This window comes from Myotis myotis, unplaced genomic scaffold (assembly GCF_014108235.1).
Source record: "Myotis myotis isolate mMyoMyo1 unplaced genomic scaffold, mMyoMyo1.p scaffold_m19_p_2, whole genome shotgun sequence".
NCBI classification, from domain to species: domain Eukaryota; kingdom Metazoa; phylum Chordata; class Mammalia; order Chiroptera; family Vespertilionidae; genus Myotis; species Myotis myotis.
In genome coordinates this window covers 216,783,551-216,802,314 of record NW_023416324.1, presented here as the reverse complement: position 1 = coordinate 216,802,314, position 18,764 = coordinate 216,783,551, and the positions used below count along the sequence as shown (strand labels likewise).

The window sequence follows — 18,764 nt, the reverse complement described above, 5'->3', positions numbered from 1 at the left end:
GGGCGTCCCACCTGTCTGTCTGAATAGTCAACTTCCCGTCCCCCCCTTTGCCGCAGCGCCCCTCCTCGGGGTCCCCACAAAGGCTGCGTGACTGTTCGTCTCACACCTGCCGTGGCGGGAGGGGAAGGAGATGGAAGGAGGAGAGGGAAACAGGCAGAGACCAGACAGGCAACCTGCCAAGGGCAGGGCTCTTAGGGGCGTATCCTCCCGCAGCCGCTCACCCCTTCACTGAACGCCCTGAGGTCCCCGGGAACCTGCGAGTAAAGGCCTCGAGGGACACTCACCTCCGGGTCAGACCCGGACATCTGACCATCCCCCCGGCGCGTGACCTCGCAGTGACCCGCCGCGTGTGACTGTGGGACGGTCGCTGCGCTGAGCACAGAGGCGGTGAGAGGCCCACTGGCCCCGCTGAGCGAGGTGCCTGGGACTCGCCCCCACCCCGGGCCGATCTGACTCCACCTCGTCCCCACGTGGCCGGGCAGGCCCACGGGACACATCTTCCCACTAATATGTCGCCCAGCCTGTTGGGAAGGAAGTGAGGCTGCCTGGACCCAGCCCTGTTGCTCATGAGCTTGGGGCGCCCCGAATTCCCAGAGGCCTGCGGGGCCCTCGCGGGCAATGGGGATGGCCAGGCGGGCTCTGCTCGGCACCGGGAGGGCAGCAAGCGCCCGAGTGCACATCCCGCGTCTCAGCCTCAGGGTGGGAAGAACCACCCGCAGGGCCACCGACCCGACAGCTCAGCGCCCCGAGGAAGACGGGTTCCTGAGTCTCAGGTCCCCGAGATGCTCTGATGTGGAGACACCCGCCCATCCCCGCAGAGGCCGGGCGCACACCCTCCGCCCCAGCTCCCACAGCTCAGCCCAGGGGCCCGCATCGCCGCCGCATTCCTGGCGCCATCTTCCCAGGGGCCCCTCCTCCACCCGCCTGGGTCTCAGACCCACTGACTCCCCCCACTCAGGGCCCCGAGACCCTCCCTGCTCCTCCCAGCAGCGGGACTGCAGACGCCCACCCCCAGGCAAGAGGCCCAGGAGCCTCGCGGGCCCGTGGCAAGCACAGGGCACGTTCCCTCTGTCTAGGTAGACGCCGTCGGTCCTGGACGTAGTTAGACATCTGTCGGTCCTGGCATATTGGCCCAAGTACTGAGTCTTCATCCAGAGCCAGAGATCAAGGAAATGGAGAGGCCCGACCCAAACGGAGAAATGAGCCCCCACAGGGCACGTGAGCCGGTCCCAGATTTCCTGCAAAGGCGCCGGGTCACCCCGCGTGTCAGAAACACTCGTTGGAGAGGCTTCCGGTTACCAACAGGGTCACAGGGCACGGAGGCCCTTGGTCCCGCTCCCCCGGGCACCTCCTCCCAGCCAGGCCTGCAGCCGTTCACCAGATCCCGTCTGACTGGCACCTTCTGTGGGACCCACGAGTGCCAGCTGCAGCCCGGGCACCCAGCAGCTGCAGCCGGGCACCCAGCAGCTGCCCCTGTGGCTGGGCAGTGAGCACCGGGACGAGTGGACGGGGCGGCCATTCGAAGGCGCTCCCCTGCCTTGGAGCCCCGAGGGGCGCCCGGCACGACCAGGGCTGAAGGCACGCGTCAGGCTCACCCGCTTCAGGGGGGCTTACAGAGACAGCCCCCTGAACAGCGCAGGTGGGAACTGGGGTTCACTTACATGCAGACTTTTTCCCAGTAAATACGGAAATGGATTTTCTCTTCCTTACAATTTTCTTTCTTTTTTTATTATCCTCATCCGAGGATATTTTTTTGCCCCGCTAATTTTCAGACAGAGTGGAAATAAGGGAGAAGTAGGGGAGAGAGAAACATCAATTGGTTGCCTCCCACACATGCCTCCAAGTGGGGCTGGGTATCAAACCTGCAGCCGAGGTACATGCCCTTGACCGGAATCGAACCCATGACCCTTTGGTCTAAGGGCTGACGCTCTAACCATGGAGCCAAACCAGCACATGGCCCTTGGTTCCCAGAGTTCTCTCCTTGGCGTGCCCAGTGCGCTCTCCCTTGGTCCTCTCAGCACAGTGAGCATCCATTCTAGGCAAGCTACTCTGAGCCAGTCTGTGCCTCAGTTTCCTCCTCTGCATAATGGGTATAAAACCAGCACCTACTTTAAAACACTTTGTAAGATGCCGTGAAACTGAGTTAACCCAACAAGGTTCCCAGAACCGTGCCGTGCACACGCACCGGCTCAGATGTCACCTGTAATCACTGCGATTCCACCCCGAGAACAGTGCCCACGGGAGGCGCTGCCCCGCCTGCTCCCACGGCTGCACTAACCTGAAGAAACGCTCGTTCCTGGGAACTTGGAGAAAAACAGGCCGACGGAGGCTGGTGAGAGCTACGGAGTCTCTCCGGTTATTGTCAGTCACGGACCAGCTCAGCAGACTCAGGCACGAGGATGTGCCCAGTGCCAAGCAGTGGGCACTGGGCACTGAGACCACAAGGCCACTCCAGTCGGCCGCCCACCAGGGAAGGCCGTGGCCCTCTCTCTGCCCAACTGCCTGGTGCCCTTTGCACTTTGACTTTGGAGTCTGTAAGTTCCACCTCTGGGCTCCTTCCATCGGCCCTGCCCAGTGGCCTCACACCGTGAGCATGTCCGAGCCCTGGCTCTGCCTCCTTTCTGCCGCCAACACCACTCCCTCTTCTCCACAGTCCCCGCGGGAGGGACTCAAAGTTCTCGTGACGACCCTGGGAACCGAGGGCCACGCGCAGCCAGGGACCAGCCAGGCGTCTGCGGCGCCCGGGGCCACCTGCGCCGTGTCCACGGAAACCAGCACCAGGAAACGCCTCAGTGCCAGGCTAAGCGGTCGCTCCCTGCAGATCACACCGACCGACTCAGGACACAACTGCACGCACACGCGCACACACACGTGCACACACACATGCACACACGCACACGCACATGCACATACAGAATCAAATTCTCAGCACTCACTGTGGGGCGGACACCAGGTGTCACTTTCGACAGCCTGAATGCGAACGCCAGTCCTCCTTTCAGCAACACGGGACCAGGGACACGGTCCAGTAAAGGCGGTTGTTGGATAAAAAAAATTATTTCAGATAAAAACTAGTCTCGCAGGCAGGGGCCGCGCTCCAGGGCCAGCGGTCTGCTGGCCATCAGACTGGCGGGGCCATCAGACTCCGCGTCACCCGGCGGCTGGGCCTCGGTGTCTGTGACTCAGGCGCCGAGGAGGTCCCGGGGTCAGGAACTTTAACAGAAAAGACAAAGAAGGAATTCTCCGAGGAAGCGTCCACCCCGGCGCCTCCCGGAACCCACGGCTTGGAACCCACGGCTCGGAACGCGGCGGCTCAAGAGCTCGCGCCGGGAGAGCGCGCCCAGCTCGGCCGGGGGCTGGGAGGCGGCCGCGGTGAGCAGACGCTGGGTTTGTTTCCAGTCGTTCGAGATCCTCACTCAACGAAAAACACTCCCGCTCGGTTCCAGGCTCCAGGAAGGCCTCCTCGCTCAGCCTCCGCCTGGTCCCAGTGGCCCTCTCCCCTGGAGGGCCCCGAGGTGGGGCCACCTGCCCAGGGTCGGAGGGGGCCAGGTGCCAACGGCCTCAGGACTCCGTACGCTGCACTTTCATTCCTGGAGCTGCTCAGGGAGACCCGAGACCAGCCAGGTGCCCTCCCGCCCTCCCTATATTCAGTTTCAGAGGGTGACACGCCAGAGAACGGAAATGTCCTCCGACAACCACCCACGAGGGCTCTCGGGGGTGCGGCCTCTGTCCTGCTCGGGGCTGCCGGGACCGAAGGCTCATACCCCATCAGCAGGATGTGGGGGACGCAGGGGTCCCGCTGTGCCCAGAGCTGGGGACACAGAAAGGGAGCTGGGACACAGCGGCACCCGCTCAGCTCTCCCGGTGAGTGTGCTGACTGGCACTGCCCAGGTACAGGGAAGCTCCTTGCCCAGTCGGCACCTTGTGCCCTCCCTGAACCCACCTCTGACCCAGCCCTGCAGCACCCACCTGGCCACGTCCTCAGCGCAGAGCCTGCAGGGCCTCTCAGGGGCCTCGACCGTCCCTGGCTCACCTGGCTCACCGGTCACACTGGTGGGCAGGACCCGCAGTCTATGCCGGGACCCCCACCACCACCCCCCTCCCCATTAGGCTGAGACCTCCTTCCAGAGAGAACTTCACCTCCAAACGCCCGTCTGACCCGCCTGGACCCAGGTCAGAGTGCACCCGCTGCCCTCCGGCTGACCTCGCCGCAGCCGCTGGTCACCCTGGGGCCTGGCCCGCCTTCCCGGGCGGATGGGCCGTGTGGATTGCTGACCGGAAGCCGCACCAGCAAACCTCCAGCCCGCCCTCCACACAGGCCAGGGTCGGGGACTCCGCCCGGACCAGAGAGGCTCCGGGTTAGCACTCAGGTCTGCATCACAACAGGCCTCCCCTGCCGGCAAGAGGCTGGGTCTCTCATACTGTTTTCGCACCACCCTGCTCTCGGGCCCAGACCCCAGGCAGGCAACTGAGCATCCCCTCCCCCTTTTCAGAGAAGGCGCGGTCCCCGCAGGCCAACAGCTGGCTGGCTGCCCTCAGAACGGGCACCCCCGTGCCATCCTTCCGTCCCCCCTGCAGGACTGCCCTGGCCGTGCCGCCAGGCGCAGGAAATTGAAATGGCTCCTGGTCAGGCGGGGAGTTGCCAGCTTCCAAGAGGCGGACAGATGACCGGCCGCCCCGAGTCCAGGGCACGTCCTCTGAGCTTCCTCCCTTCCCCCCGGCCACCCGCAGTGCCCAGGAGAGAGCCTGAGTCCGCCGCCCGCCTGTCCCTGTCCCCCGACGGGGCCACCTTAGAGCGCAAGCGCAGAACCAGCAGGCGCTGTTGCAAATCTGAGCCGAAGAGGCGGTTCCCCACGTGAACGCGGGCGGCAGGGAGGGGCGGGGCTTGGGGAGGGGCGGGGCTAGAGGAGGGAGGGGGCGGGGTGGGAGGGCGGGGCTAGAGGAGGGGGCGGGGCTGGGAGGAGAGGGGGAAATCTGCATCCCCAAATGCCTTGTAGCTGAGAATTTAAAATTCCAGAATAAAACTAGACACCTGAGATTTTGAAAATTAAACACAAAAAGCTCTGCTGTTGGACAAGACCTCGCAGTCTGTGCCGATGTCCGCCCCACCCCTCACCCTTTTTACCCTCTCCCCCCCTCCGCCCCCCCCGCCCCCCCCCCCCTCCTTGAGTGCAGAGCAGCGGAGGGCAAAACAGGAGGCGAATGCCCTGCAGCACCACCAGACACACAGTGACTCCTGCAGAGTCCTGCGCCTCCCCAAAGCCCTGGACCCCTGCCCCTCACCTGCACCCCTCACCTGCGCGCCCTCACTTGCGTACCCCTCACCAGCGCACCCGCACCGGCGCCCCCCACCTGCGCACCCTCACCGGCGCACCCCTCACCTGCACGGGCCTCACCTGCGCCCCCCCTCACCTGCGTCCCCCTCACCTGCGCCCCCCTCACCGACGCCCTCCTCACCTGCTCCCCTCACCTGCGCCCCCCTCACCTGCACGGGCCTCACCTGCGCGCCCCTCACCTGCGCCCCCCCTCACCTGCGTCCCCCTCACCTGCGCACCCACCTCACCTGCGTCCCCCTCACCTGCGCCCCCCTCACCGACGCCCTCCTCACCTGCTCCCCTCACCTGCGCCCCCCTCACCTGCGCGGTCCTGGCCCTGCGGCCCTGCAGGCTGCCGCTGAGGCTGAGCTGCGCGTTGGTGGCCCCTTCGGACAGGCAGTGCGAGCGCCGGCAGGGCAGCGTGTTGTAGGCGCTGCAGGCGCTGTAGGTGTAGGGCGCCTCCTCCGCGAGGGGTGCCTGGCGGTGGGAGCGGCGGGGCGTCTCCGACGCCAGGTCCCGGCAGTAGCCCGTGCACCGCCCGCCGGGCCCCCCGTGGGCCGTCACCCCGCGGCTGTTCGGGGCGCACAGGTCGCCCAGGGAGTTGGCGCGCGGGCCGGCACTGAGCGGTCGGGGCCCCGCCCGGGCGTCCGAGCCCCGCGCCTCCTCGCAGTCCCGCTCCTCGGCGGAGCCCAGCATCTCCTCGTGGCTGCTCAGGTGCTCCTGGCTCAGGTCGGACAGCGAGAACTCCAGACTGTCCTCCCGCCAGATGTCCGCCGACTTGGAGCGCTTCTTCTTGAAGCCGGCCGCGTCGGCGAAGGTGGGCGCGGGGCAGGCACAGGGGCGCGGGCGCCGGCCCCCCTCCACCGGGCAGGGCGCCACCTCCGCCGGGTACGGCGGGCTCTCCTCCGAGCCGGGCATGCTCTGCACCGAGGCGGCCGCGAGCACGATGCTGCTGTCCACGCTGGGGGCCACGGAGGAGTCGGTGTAGGACACGGGTCTCAGGCCCATCTCCACGCGGTCTGCCCACATGGGGTCCCCGAAGCCCTCCAGAGCGCCCTCGGCAGCGAAGGGCTCCAGGCCGTTCTCGGCCAGCGCCTGCGGGAGGCTGGGGGTGCTGCTGGACCGCGCGCTCGCCTCCACCCGCCGCGGCGGCGCCTTCCCCGAGGCCGCGTGGCGGGAGCGCCGCGCCTTGTGCGACAGGCGCAGGGAGCGCGACGTGTGCTTGCGCCCCAGGCTCGCGCGCTTCTCCCCGTAGAACGCGTGCTCCACGCTCTGGCTCTCGGCGTTGCCCATGGCTTCACGGCCTGCAGCGGAGAGAGAGGGGGGACAGCGAGTCACCGGTGGGCAGGGGTGAGTGAACAGAGAGCCGGGCGCGGGGAGGGCACGGCTGCCAGGGAAGGGTGCCGCCCCGTGCGCACCTGGCGGGAACCTGGATCCTGCCGGGGGGTAGGTGAGACCACCGGCTACTGAGACGGCCGGGCGAGCGGGCAGCAGCATAATGGCGACCACGAGAGGGTGGCGAGGGTCAGTGCACAGAGGGCAGCTGCCCACCCAGCGGCCCGCGTGGCTCTCACAGGCGGTCAGCCTGGCTCCCTCCCGTGGTCACACATTCAGGTGCTTAAGCGCTGCTCCTGCTCAGGCTGGAGTCGCCCCGGGGCGGCTCTGCGTGAAATGGCCACTTCAGACCCCGAGGGGCATCTGACCGCCCCCCCCCCCTCCTCTCCCGGGAGGTCACCTGCTCCATTCAGGTCCCACCTGCACTTCGACATCAATCCAGAGAGAAAACACGGATGGAAGTCCCGCGGCCTCTCCCTCACACATCAGTCGCCGGGAGGGGCTGTGCCTGTAACTCCACAGCATCTGCAGCCCCGGGCGCAGCGGGAGGGACCAGACACCCTGCTCTCGCTGAGCAGAGCCCAGTGGGCTTCTGGGAGCAAATCCAACCTGAACGTCCACCTGGTACTGAGCCTCCCGCACACGGAAGGTGAGGCGGCCTCTGGGGCCACCCCATTCATTCCCGTCCCTCCCGACCATCCCAGCGACTCTCGCCGACCTGGGGCCATGGCCACCGTGGGAAAGAGAAACGTCTGCTAGGCTCAGCCGTCGCGCCTCCTGGCCTGGTCTCCCTGCTCCACCAGGAGGCAGCCGTGGGCCCTGAGATTGGACACACGTGGGGACGGCCGGAGAGGAGAGGAGAGACTTGGGGCCGGGCCGGGCCCCGCTGGTCCCCTCAACCCCCTGAGTGGCCATCTGTGCCGACAGACACCGAGCCGGGCACAGGCAGGGTCACGGTCCCCCTCAAAGACAGGCCCCTGCCGGGCAGGCTCCCAGCAGAGCAGCCGCACCAGAGGGCGGGACGCACTCACGGTGGCCGTGAGGACCCTGAGACTCTGGCACAGAACCGCCCCACGCTGACCCGGAATCGCTCCGTGACGCCGGCTCCGCCTGAACGCCGCCCGGACCCTCACAGGCAAACCTCTACGAAACGGGATCTGTGGCCACAGGCGGAAGAAGGCCTCGGCGAGTGCCCCCGGGGCTCGGGGAGCTTGGAGGGGACGGCCGGCAGTCTGCGCTCCTCCCCCGGGACCTTCCCAGGGCTCACGTCCAGGGCGCACCCCAGGCGCTCAGCAAGAACCTGCCAGCACCGAGGCCCTCGCCCTCCCGGCCCCGGCACCCCGGCTGGAGCCTCCAAGACACAAGAAAAAGATGCCGCCGCGGCTCCGCAGAGGGAGGGTGGGAAGGCGAACTGGCGAGCGTGAGGCTGGACGAGGCTGGTTCCTGAGCAGATCACGGCCGCACGGCTGGTAGTCGCACAGACAAGCATTTCGGTGACACTGAAGGCCAGGACCGACTTCCTGGAATCCCTGACTTTCTAAAGAATTCGTTCAACACCTGGACACGTCTACAATCCACGTGTTTTCCAATAAATAAGAACAAAAAGCTCCGCGCAGCTGGGAGCCAGCAGTGCCACCGGGAGCCCTGCCCGGATTTCAGTGTGAAAGGGGGAAGAATTATGGCCACAGCGGCCGAGCCGCCCCTCCACGCCCGGGCCCTCCTCCGCCGTAATCAGGACCCTGCAAACAGCCCGACCGGCCCCTCCGCAGCAGCACATTTCTGCTCAGGCTCGTCGCTGCCAACGAAACCTCACCACGTTAAACGCCTCAGAGAGGGTCCCGGGAGGCGGCGCGGCCTTGCAGCCTGCGGGCTCCCTGCGGGCCCTGACGCTGCTCTAACAGGACTTTCCGGAGCCAGAGACCCGCCAAGGTAGGAAGGACAGCTTCAGCCTCCGACCTGGAGCTCAGAGGGGGACAGGCAGCTCCCACATCCTGCACCGGAATCCTTAGGGACGGCCTCGGAGAGGCAGCGGGAAGCCGGACGCCAGGAAAGTTCCATCCCTGAGAGGTCGGGGAGCCCTGCAGCCCCCTGGGTCAGTGGGACTGAGATCCCTAAGTGCAATCTGCTCACCCACCGCACACACATCTCCCCCTCGGGGGCCAGCCCTGCCCCAGGCGACCCAGGCGGTGTGGACTGGAAATTCCCACCCTTTTCGGGAGCAAACGCGGAACGCGCAGCTACGTCCAGCTCCCTAGCGTCTCCCTGCTCGCTCCTACTTAACCCTTATTTATTTTTATTTCAAAAACAGAAATCTTAGCCCAACCAGCAGGGCTCAGTGGTTGAGTTTCGACCTGTGAACCAGGAAGTCACGGTGTAATTCCCCGTCAGGGCACAGGCTCGATCCCCAGTGGGGCGTGCAGGAGGCAGCCGATCCATGATTCTCTCTCATCATTGATGTTTCTCTCTCTCTGCCTCTCAGAAATCAATAAAAATATATTAAAAAAAACAAACAAAACAAAAAGTCTGTGACACGTTCCGACGAACCAAGGAAAACCTGTGTTGTTGTGCAGCCCCTCGTCGCCCGTCCCAAGTCGGGGGGCGGGGCTGAGCCAGGCAGGGGGACATTCAGGTTTGGGTTTAACCTTCGTGCGCTTCCAGCTGGGCTCGGGCTTCACTCACCCTTTGGAAAGATCACCACCTTCTACTCGACTGGTGTAGACTTACTGCGGCCTGGTTTCTCTGTTACAACAAAGTTACTGCGACCCCCCCCAAAAAAAAATCTAACCAGCTCTCAAGGGGAAAGGCAATCAATAGATGCCAACCCCACGGTGGCCCAGAGGTTGGAATTATCCAACAAAGGCTTTTAAAGCAGCTGTTTTATTATAACCATGTTCCCCGAGGAACGGTAAACACTCTGGACATAAATGAAAAGCCTAGAGGCTTGCCATTCCTCTGCACGACCATTATGAGCATCGATTATGCGACACGGGCAGAGAGACAGGACGCACAAGGTGACGTGCAAGCTGCGCCCTTGGCCGCCCGCTGCGCCCCGTTCTCGGGATGCGCGAGCACGCGGCCTGGTTCATAGAAAGCCGCCGCGGCCAAGGCCTCGGAACAGCGAGAACAAGGAGAAACTACGACTGTTCTGAGGGAAGAGGGCGGAAAGCAGCTCAAGGGAAACGAGCCCGGGCTGTGGGATGGTTTCCTGTGGGATGGTTTCCGCGTCTCCCTCACTCGGCGGGCCCCGCAGGCACGCAGCACTGCCCCACCGGGAACTCGGAGCCTCGCGCCAGCAAAGCCCAGCCCGCGGGCAGATGCGCAGAGACAGCTGTGCTGTCAGGTGGAACCTCTGCTCAGGAAGCAAACCCTTACCCATCAGGGGCAGACCAAGGCCCTGGCTTTGAGCAGGTTAACATTTTCTGTAAGAACGTTCATAGTGTGGACAAAAGGGGCCACATGCTGACCTGACAAGCTCAGGAGAGGCCTGCATGGCAGTCTTGCAGACTCAGAGACCTAAAGTAACCACAAAGGATGGTCTGAAATTAAACCTTAACTAAAAGCAGTTATGGTGGGCAGTTACGTCCTAAGCCGATATCTTCACTGATAAGGTCAACCTTTACTGTAACTGAGCCGATCTGTCTTTTTGCATCTATAACATACCCTTGAAATGTCTGGGTCACTTCTGACTTCCCTGTATCTGGAGCCCCTGGGGCACGGCCAGGTGTGCTGAGCCCAGGACAGATGCAGCAGATTCTTTCATTTGTCATGTTAATTGTTCCTGTACCCACCTAAGTATGTGTCCATCATTTTACTTTTTATCCTATCACGGAGGTTTCCCTGCTTCGCTTCATCCCACCGCCTTAAATCTGTCACCAATGAGTTTCATGTATAAATACGGATGTAACCCTGCCATTCTCTGGAGCACTATCTCAATTCGTTGAGGTTCTGCTTCCCGGCATATGTCGACAGTTTGGCTCAAATAAACTCACAAAAATTCTTTACAGGTTTCAATGGTTTTTTTACGTTAACAATAGTATTTCATAGTACCCACACACGCATGCATGCGCGCACACACGCACATGATCCTCGTGCATAAAAATTTTAAAAGTATTCTGGATAAAGTGATTGAGACTAATTTCCACAATTATACTTTTTTTTGGTATTTTCTGAAGTTTCTACACTAACCCTATCATTCACTTTACGGAAAAATACACAAATGCAACATGTTCACATGGGTTTGGGGTCACCAGGGAGAGTGAGGAAGTCCCCGACCCGACCTCCACCGGACGGTCTGGGAAGGTCCCGGGATAAAGGCAACGCCACCTCGCTGGCTTCCACCCCCTCCACGTTCCAGGGGCACTTGCTTGGCCTCCACGTCGTGCCTGGCGTGGCCACGTGCGCACTGACGCACCTGTCTTCCTCTGCATACACCCCTTCCCATTTCATTATAGCCCGCCCCCGGGCAGGAACCATGCCCGACCGCACTGTGCCGATCGTCTGAATAAACTAGGTCCGCACAGCTATGCTCAGGGGGACGCTCATTGCTCAGGTGGACTTACAACAAGGGCAACTCAAAAATACAAAATGTTCAAGCCCGGCCGGCGTGGCTCAGGGGCTGAGCATCAACCCAGGAACCAGGAGTCACGGTTCAATTCCCGGTCAGGGCACAGGCCCGGGTTGTGGGTTGGATCCCCAATGGGGGACGGGCAGGAGGCAGCCGATCCATCTCACTGATATTTCTATCTCTCCCTCTCCCTTCCTCTCACTCTAAAAATCAATAAAAACATATTTAGAAAATATGAATATGATATAAAACACTCAAGCCCATCGGTGGGCCCACGATGACCCCTTCACGTCCTCTCCCGTCAGAAGTGGGCTGGGGAGCAAGCTTCCCGGTGGCTGCCCAGGGCGCCGTGAAAGCCAAGCACGAGGCCGGACGATGTCTGTGAATTATAATTATTAATAATAAAGCGCTTCGCACCCCTGAGGTATTTAAAAACGCATTAAAATAAACCTAATGAGTTCCCTCCTCTGACTTGCGAACAGACCTCGCAGACGGCAGGAGAGAGAATGCAATGTATTCATTTCAGAGCTAAATCCGCAGCGAACATCACAAGACAACAGATTGCAGGTGTAAAATTAGCTTCCAGTGGGAGGCCTTGGTTGGAGCCTGTTTTCCCGCTGGAGGCTGAGCCCGGGGGGGGGGGGGGGGGGCGCGCTAAGACTAAGGACCCCGACCCTGAGGGCTCTCTCCCCCCTCACACCCACGGAGAGCGAGCGCCCGCCGAGGGGCGAAGGGAGGGTTCTGCGGTGAACGAACAGGAGACGTCTCTGATCGGAAAGATGGCTGCTCTGGACGAGTGGCTGCTTCAAAGATCACCCAAGCCAGCAGCGCTGCTTGGAGGTGAGGTTCCGAAGCCAGTCGCCCTCTCGGACGCGATCCCCCAGGACGACGGGGAAGCCGGGGATGACCCTAAAGACCCGGGGCGAGTCCCGGGGCACGACTCGTCCCGACCTGCTTTTCGGTTTTCTTCTTCCGAGTTTCAATGCTCACGCAGTTCCCTGGTTAAATGGGTGCAGCCTTAACCCAAAGAAACGACTCCAAATCCTTTACCCACGAGCCACGCCCAACACGGCGGTGCCCACCACCTCAACGCGTGTCCGGCCCCGCGCTCCCACGCGTCCCGGGCATCCACCGGTGCCCAGGCTCACCTGCCCCGGCGACAGCGGCTCCCGGCCCCGTGTGCCCCGAGAGCTCTGGGGCATTTAGGTCCTGGCACTGGCCGTGGCGTCGGCTCGAACGGCGACCGGCCGGGGGCGTCTTCAGCACCGGCCCCTCGGGACGGCCATGGCGGTCTCATCGGCGTCTCCCAGGTCCCGCCAACACCTGGAGAGGACAGGAAAGGAGAGAGAGGGTCACAGCGCAGCCAGCGGCGGTTCATCGCCCGCCAGCGCCCGTCTCGGCTGAAACCCACCCCCTGATCCACGACACAACCACAAGCACAGGAACGAAGGGCACGCACCATCAGATAAGCACACACACACACACACACACACACACACACACACACGCATGTCACACGGACAGTGATAAGCAGCCCTACAGCAGAGTTACTGTGTCACTTCCACCTCTTCCTGTGGGTTAGCAGGGTGGGGAGCGTCCGGCCCCCGGGCCACACAGGGCCTGAGAAAGCTGTGGCCTAGCCCTGCCCAGGCCTTAGGGGGAGTTCGTGGACCCTGGGACACACAGAGCGGCTCGTGTCTAAGTGGGTGACGTTGTGTGGCCCGCGGGTGCTGTTAGAAACATCACAGGGCCCTGGGCCAGAAAAGGTCCCCACCCCGGACTAAGGGATCGGATGAACGGATGTCCGATGGACTGATGCCCGCGTCCCCTCCTAACCGGCACACGGTCTCGACAGACAGACAAGTGACACGGAGGAGGGGTCCGGGCTATTCTGGAGCAGAGCTGTGTTTGCAGCTGATGCTGACGGAAACACCCAGAGGCCGTGAGCAGAGGCACGTGACGGGCAGACTCCCCGGGGACATGTCCTCACACCGCCCGACGCCAACGCAGACGAAACCCAGGGGCAGGTGCCCCACGAAGAACTCGGGCGAAACAGCCAGACTGTCCCTTAACCCAGAAAATGCACGGCCAGGGCAGCACCACCCACGGCAGTTTTAATGGTTCTTTTTTTAAAAACTGTATTTGTTGTTATTGATCTCAGAGAGGGAGAAAGAGAGAGAGAGAGAGAGAGAGAGAGAGAGAGAGAGAGAGAGAGAGAAACATCAATGATGAGAGGGAATCACTGATCAGCCGCCTCCTGCACGCCGCACCCTGGGGATCGAACCCACAACCCGGGCCTGTGCTCTGACCGGGAATCCAGCCCTGACCTCCTGGTTCCTAGGTGGACACTCAGCCACGGAGCCCCGCAGCCGGGCCAGTGGTCCTTTCCTTACAGCCGCCCTCGCAGGACAGACTGCAAACACTGGGAGACAGAGATGCGGGGTCCCGGGGGGCTGCGCCCACCGCCTGCCACCAGCCAGGCCTCTGGGGGCCCGCGGCACAGGGGCGGGGGGAGCGGCCTGCTCTGAGGAGGCGGCGCCGAGGCAGGAAGCACACACACGCGCCCGCGGGGAACAGGACAGCGAGCGCGGTCACGTCCTTCCCCGTCTCGGAAACGTGCTGTTTAACGGTGACTGGTGACTCACGCGTGCAGGGCGGAGCGTGACTTCTCAGCACACCCATGATTACCCCGAAATACGTGCCTTCCCACGACCCCCCACTGTGCCCCGCCCGCACGCTGCTCTCTGCAGAGTCTCCCAATTCCGAACCGGCTCGGGGCTGCCCAGGAGCCGGCGGAAGCTAACCGGCCGTCGGTACCGGCACCGATGCCTGTGGTGCCGGCGGCCAGCGAACCGCATGGCGGCTCTCGCCAGCACACGGCGCGGCCTGCCTTCCCCCTGCACAGCGGAGGCCAGTGCTGCACTTTAATCCTCACCCCAGGACATGGCCATCGGTGAGAGAGAGAGAGAGAGAGAGAGGGACATCGATCTGTTGCCTCCCGCACCCGCCCCGACCAGGGATGTCACCTGCCCGGAGTCGAACCCGCAACCTTTCACTGTGGAGGACGATGCTCCAACCAGCGGAGCCAGGAGGCGGGGATGCGCTTTTACACTAAGAACCGACACGCTTCCACCTGCGGATGAGGCGCTCCCCACGTCTCCCTCTCGCGCGGAGACCGCTCCCCAGGAGGCCCGGGGGCCTGTCTGTGCCACAGGGGGGCTGAGCTGCATCTATCTGGTGGGATCTTTTCTGATTTTGGTGGGAACGCTTCACCCGGGACCTGGCTGTGGCGCTGACCCCGGTGCCCTGTTTTGTCGGCCGGCCGGCTGCTCTGTGCTGGCGGTGACTCCTGCTGGGGGCTGTGTCCTGGCCACAGTCCCCTCACCACGGGCACCACGGTCCCCTCACCACGGGCACCACGGTCCCCACACCACGGGCACCACGGTCCCCACACCACGGGCACCACGGCCCCCTCGCCACAGGCACCACGGCCCCCTCACCACAGGCACCACGGTCCCCACACCATGGGCACCACGGCCCCCACGGGCACCACTGCCCCCACACCACGGGCACCACGGCCCCCTCACCACGGGCACCACGGCCCCCTCACCACGGGCACCACGGTCCCCTCACCACGGGCATCACGGTCCCTACACTACGAGCACCACAGTCCCCTCACCACGGGCAACACAGTCCCCTCACCACGGGCATCAGAGGGTCCCCACACCACGGGGCATCGGATGAGAGCCTGGGGCAGGACTCACTCAGCCGGCGCCACAGTCTTGGCAAATGCTCAGGTGAGTGTGTGGCCAGAGGTGGCTGCTGTTTCCTGGAAATTTCATGTTTGTATACCACGCGAAGCGCGCAGGGGAAGGGCCACGGTCCTGGGGCTCCTTAAAAAGGAACACCAGCCCGGCCGGCGTGGCTCAGGGGCTGAGCGTCCACCTAGGAGCCAGGAGGTCACGGTAGATTCCCGGTCAGGGCACAGGCCTGGCTGCAGGCTCGATCCCCAGTGGGGGGTGTGCAGGAGGCAGCTGGTCCATGATTCTCTCTCATCATGGATGTTTCTCTCTTTCTCTCCTTCACCCTTCAATTCTGAAATCAATAAAAATATATTTTTAAAAATCAGAAAAAACGGGCCCAGCTCACTGGGCTGTGACTGAGCTGTGAGTGGGAGGAAGGCGTCCCCATTGAACCTGCTGGGACCAGCTGGCACTGGTGGGGTTGCTGGAAGACGGGGTCTGCCCACGTGGCTGGGCTCGCGCACACGGCCACGCAAACACGGCCACACAAACACGGCCACGTGCTGAACTCCCAGCCAGGCCGCCGGCTTGCACCTTGTTGAGATGACCCCTGACCCCGGTGAGACGGGTGCTGCCTGACTCAGACCCAACCCCACGTCCGCCTCTGTTGGGGGCACAGAACCAGTCCCACAGGCCAGTGTGTGGCTGCAGGGGGAGGGACCCCAAACCAACTCCAGGCTGCAGGTCCCAGGAACACCGGCCGCGGTGCTCCCAGTGCTCGCTCCTCTGCAGGACGTGCTCGCTCTCGTGGGACTCTGCCCCGGGCACAGCGGGGCCCCTCCCCAGAGCCCAGCCAGACCTTCCGTTCTCACCTCTCACCGCGCAGGGCCTCCTGCCCTCTCAGTCCTGCGCGTCCAGGAAGCCCGGGACTGAGAGAGGAGGACGCTGCTCTGGCTCACATCACCCCGTCCCCACGGAGGCTCCATCTCTCACTCACCGACTCGCTCTTGGGCAAGTGAACTTCCCATCGAGACTCCGCCGCGAGGGAGGGCAGAGCTCGCGCCTTCACCCGGCCGGCAAAGGGGCTGTGGGCCAGGTCAGAGACCCGGACACCGCGGACGCCCGGGACGGTGGATGGGACACGGCCATCCTCACTCAGCGCCTCGCAGGCTCGGCAGTTAGTGAGGTAAAGAGGCTCCTCACCTGAGCCCGGGCAGGCGACGGGGCCAAGCCCGCACCGAGGCAGAGCCCTGAGATTTCTTTCAGGCGCAGCCAACACCCAAAGGGCTTCGTGTTAGCGTCATCTCCCTCCAAAGATGAGGATGGGGTGGACGGACAGATGGATGGATGGACAGACAGCTGGATGGATGGACGGATGGATGGATGGATAGATGGATGGATGAATGAATAGATGATAGATAGATAAATAGATAGACAGACGGATGGACGGATGGATGGATGGATAGATGGATGGATGAATGAATAGATGATAGATAGATAAATAGACAGACAGGCGGATGGACGGATGGATGGATGGATAGATGGATGGATGGATGAATAGATGATAGATAGATAAATAGACAGACGGATGGACGGATGGATGGATGGATAGATGGATGGATGAATGAATAGATGAATAGATGATAGATAGATAAATAGACAGACAGGCGGATGGACGGATGGATGGATGGATAGATGGATGGATGGATGAATAGATGATAGATAGATAAATAGACAGACAGACGGATGGACGGATGGATGGATGGATAGATGGATGGATGGATGAATAGATGATAGATAGATAAATAGACAGACAGACGGATGGACGGATGGATGGATGGATGGATGGATGGATAGATGGATGGATGAATGAATAGATGATAGATAGATAAATAGACAGACAGGCGGATGGACGGATGGATGGATGGATAGATGGATGGATGGATGAATAGATGATAGATAGATAAATAGACAGACGGATGGACGGATGGATGGATGGATGGATGGATAGATGGATGGATGAATGAATAGATGAATAGATGATAGATAGATAAATAGACAGACAGACGGATGGACGGGGGCACTGGGTTTGTACATGGCTCAGAAATTAAGGTGAAAATTCCTCAGTCGTCGTCTTTGCTTTTCTTTAACCCTCACTTTATCCAACAGGAGTCCGGGGAGCGACTTGGAAAGACCCGTCCTCGGAACTGGAATGAGGAGACCCTCCCGGGAAAGGCGCCCACAGGTGAGGAGGTGAGGAGAGGAAGAGGGAGGGAATGACGCTCACCCTCAGGCGCAGCAGCCGGCAGTTCCCCAGGAAGCCCCGTGCGGAGGCCGGAGCGGGACAGACCGCGTGGCCGCTGCAACCTCAGGTCCTGCCGACGCGATGCTGCTGGGAGGAGCCCTCCCGGGAACCGAGGGTGGGGGTCGGGGAGGGTCGGGGGGCCCGGGGCGGCCTCTGGCTCACGGCCCAGCACAGCTACTTGGCCTGCTGCCCAGCGGCCACGCCCAATCTGACACAGCATCTGACACAGGGCAGGTCATCCGTAGGGAGCTTGGCTGCCAGATAAAGACTGAGGCTGCGGCCAGGACTCCAGCACAGAGAGCAGGGCCTCCCCTCCCCCCGCCCCCCCACCCCCGGTGAGGACCCCCCTGTCCTCCCAGCTGAGGGCCTGGACCACGGGCTCAGGGCATGACTGGATCTCACTGAAGACCATCCCTCAGATGGATGAGCTATAACGGAGGCTCCAAACTCCTCCTCCACGAGGCGTGAGGCGTGGAGGACAGGGTGCGGCAGCCCCGATTTCAGCGCAGATAACGCCCCCCCTCCAGCCACCAGGCCCTGGGCGTCCCCACATCCTACCCCACGGCCCCGCCCACAGCCATGGCCTTCCCCGTCTTCGCCCAAATGCAGCGGGACTGGGAGGAGGCGGCCAGAGGACCCACTTCAGCCCCAAGTCCTTCCTACTGAGCCATCACCTCCTCCCAGCGCAGGGACTCTGCCGGCACCGGTCCGACAGGTTCCGCGGGAGGGAAGTAACGCATAGCCGGGCGCACGGAGACCCAGACCCACGGCGGACGGGTCCCAGGCCAGACACTCAGCTGCTCCCCCGATCTCTGCGTTCAGGGCCTCATAACTGCCTTTGGTCGCCGGCAGCAGCCCAGGCGTACGACCCGGCCACACCCTCCCCACGAAGGGCGCGTGGCCACGCCAGGCCCAGGGCTGTCGCATTAAACGCCCCCAGCCCAGCCGGGCCCTCCCAGGACCAACGGAGCCCTGCTCGCTGAGTGGCTTCAGCGGCTTTTCTCGAGTGACCTCGGGGTCCCCCGATTTCCCAACACGCTCAGCAGCATGAACCCCGAGCACCTGAGAGCCCCCACCTTCCAACAGTGACCACGACAGGCCAGCTCCGCGCGGCTCCTGAATTCTCCAGGTCGGGCCCCAGTCCCGTCAGACAAGCAGGCCCAGGTCACGGGGGGAGAGAGGGGACATGGTCCCCCGCAAGAGGGAGGAGCCGAGGCAGGTGACCCTCACGCGAGCTCCGTCCCTCCCCAGTTCCCCGCAGGGGCTCCCGAGACCGTGTCCCCTGAGGGTCAGCAAGGAGCCGGGCGAGCACAGGCGGGGATGGACCATGCCTCCTGGGAGACGGCAGCCACACACCCTCAAACTGCCCGCTGAGCCCTTGGCACCCGGGCCTCCGCTTAGAAGAGGGTTCAACTTGGTCACTTACTCCAGCCACAGGGTCCCCAAAGGGAGCCGAGCTCTCCCGGTGGAGACCCCGCCCGTCCCAGGCCCCGTCCCCGTCCCCG

The 18,764-nt window shown here is 62.8% G+C and overlaps 2 protein-coding genes across 8 annotated transcripts in view; both read right to left on the bottom strand.

The window, feature by feature from the left end:
* The window catches only part of TIAM1 (TIAM Rac1 associated GEF 1), a 180,358-nt gene that overhangs the window by 66,456 nt on the left and 95,138 nt on the right, over positions 1-18,764 (bottom strand). For 4 of the 7 annotated variants that reach the window (XM_036350041.1, XM_036350045.1, XM_036350043.1 and 1 more), the window contains 2 exons: positions 12,360-12,534; positions 5,634-6,616 (listed from right to left, as the gene is read on the bottom strand). The exons of 1 other annotated variant lie outside the window; for it this stretch is intronic. In XM_036350041.1, coding sequence (XP_036205934.1) covers positions 5,634-6,605 — 972 coding nt within the window. In that variant the 5' untranslated portion in view covers positions 6,606-6,616; positions 12,360-12,534. Of the gene's footprint in view, positions 1-284; positions 696-5,633; positions 6,617-12,359; positions 12,535-18,764 lie in introns of those variants that run through there. 2 more of the 7 variants (XM_036350046.1, XM_036350044.1) reach the window with 2 other exon arrangements.
* LOC118675828 (guanine nucleotide exchange factor subunit RIC1-like) lies at positions 15,339-17,671 on the bottom strand. Its single transcript, XM_036348598.1, has 2 exons — positions 17,590-17,671; positions 15,339-17,037 (listed from the first exon to the last, which is right to left on the bottom strand). Exons 1-2 carry the CDS (start codon positions 17,669-17,671, stop codon positions 16,217-16,219), a joined length of 903 nt encoding a protein of 300 aa, XP_036204491.1. The 3' UTR covers positions 15,339-16,216.

Excerpts from the sequence above, each read along its gene's own strand:
- LOC118675828 (XM_036348598.1), bottom strand. The coding sequence starts at position 17,671 with ATGGTCTTCAGTGAGATCCAGTCATGCCCTGAGCCCGTGGTCCAGGCC. Across the intron at positions 17,038-17,589 it reads CAGGGGGGTCCTCACCGGGG|TGCCCCCGTCCATCCGTCTG; the intron begins GTGGGGGGGCGG and ends GTACAAACCCAG.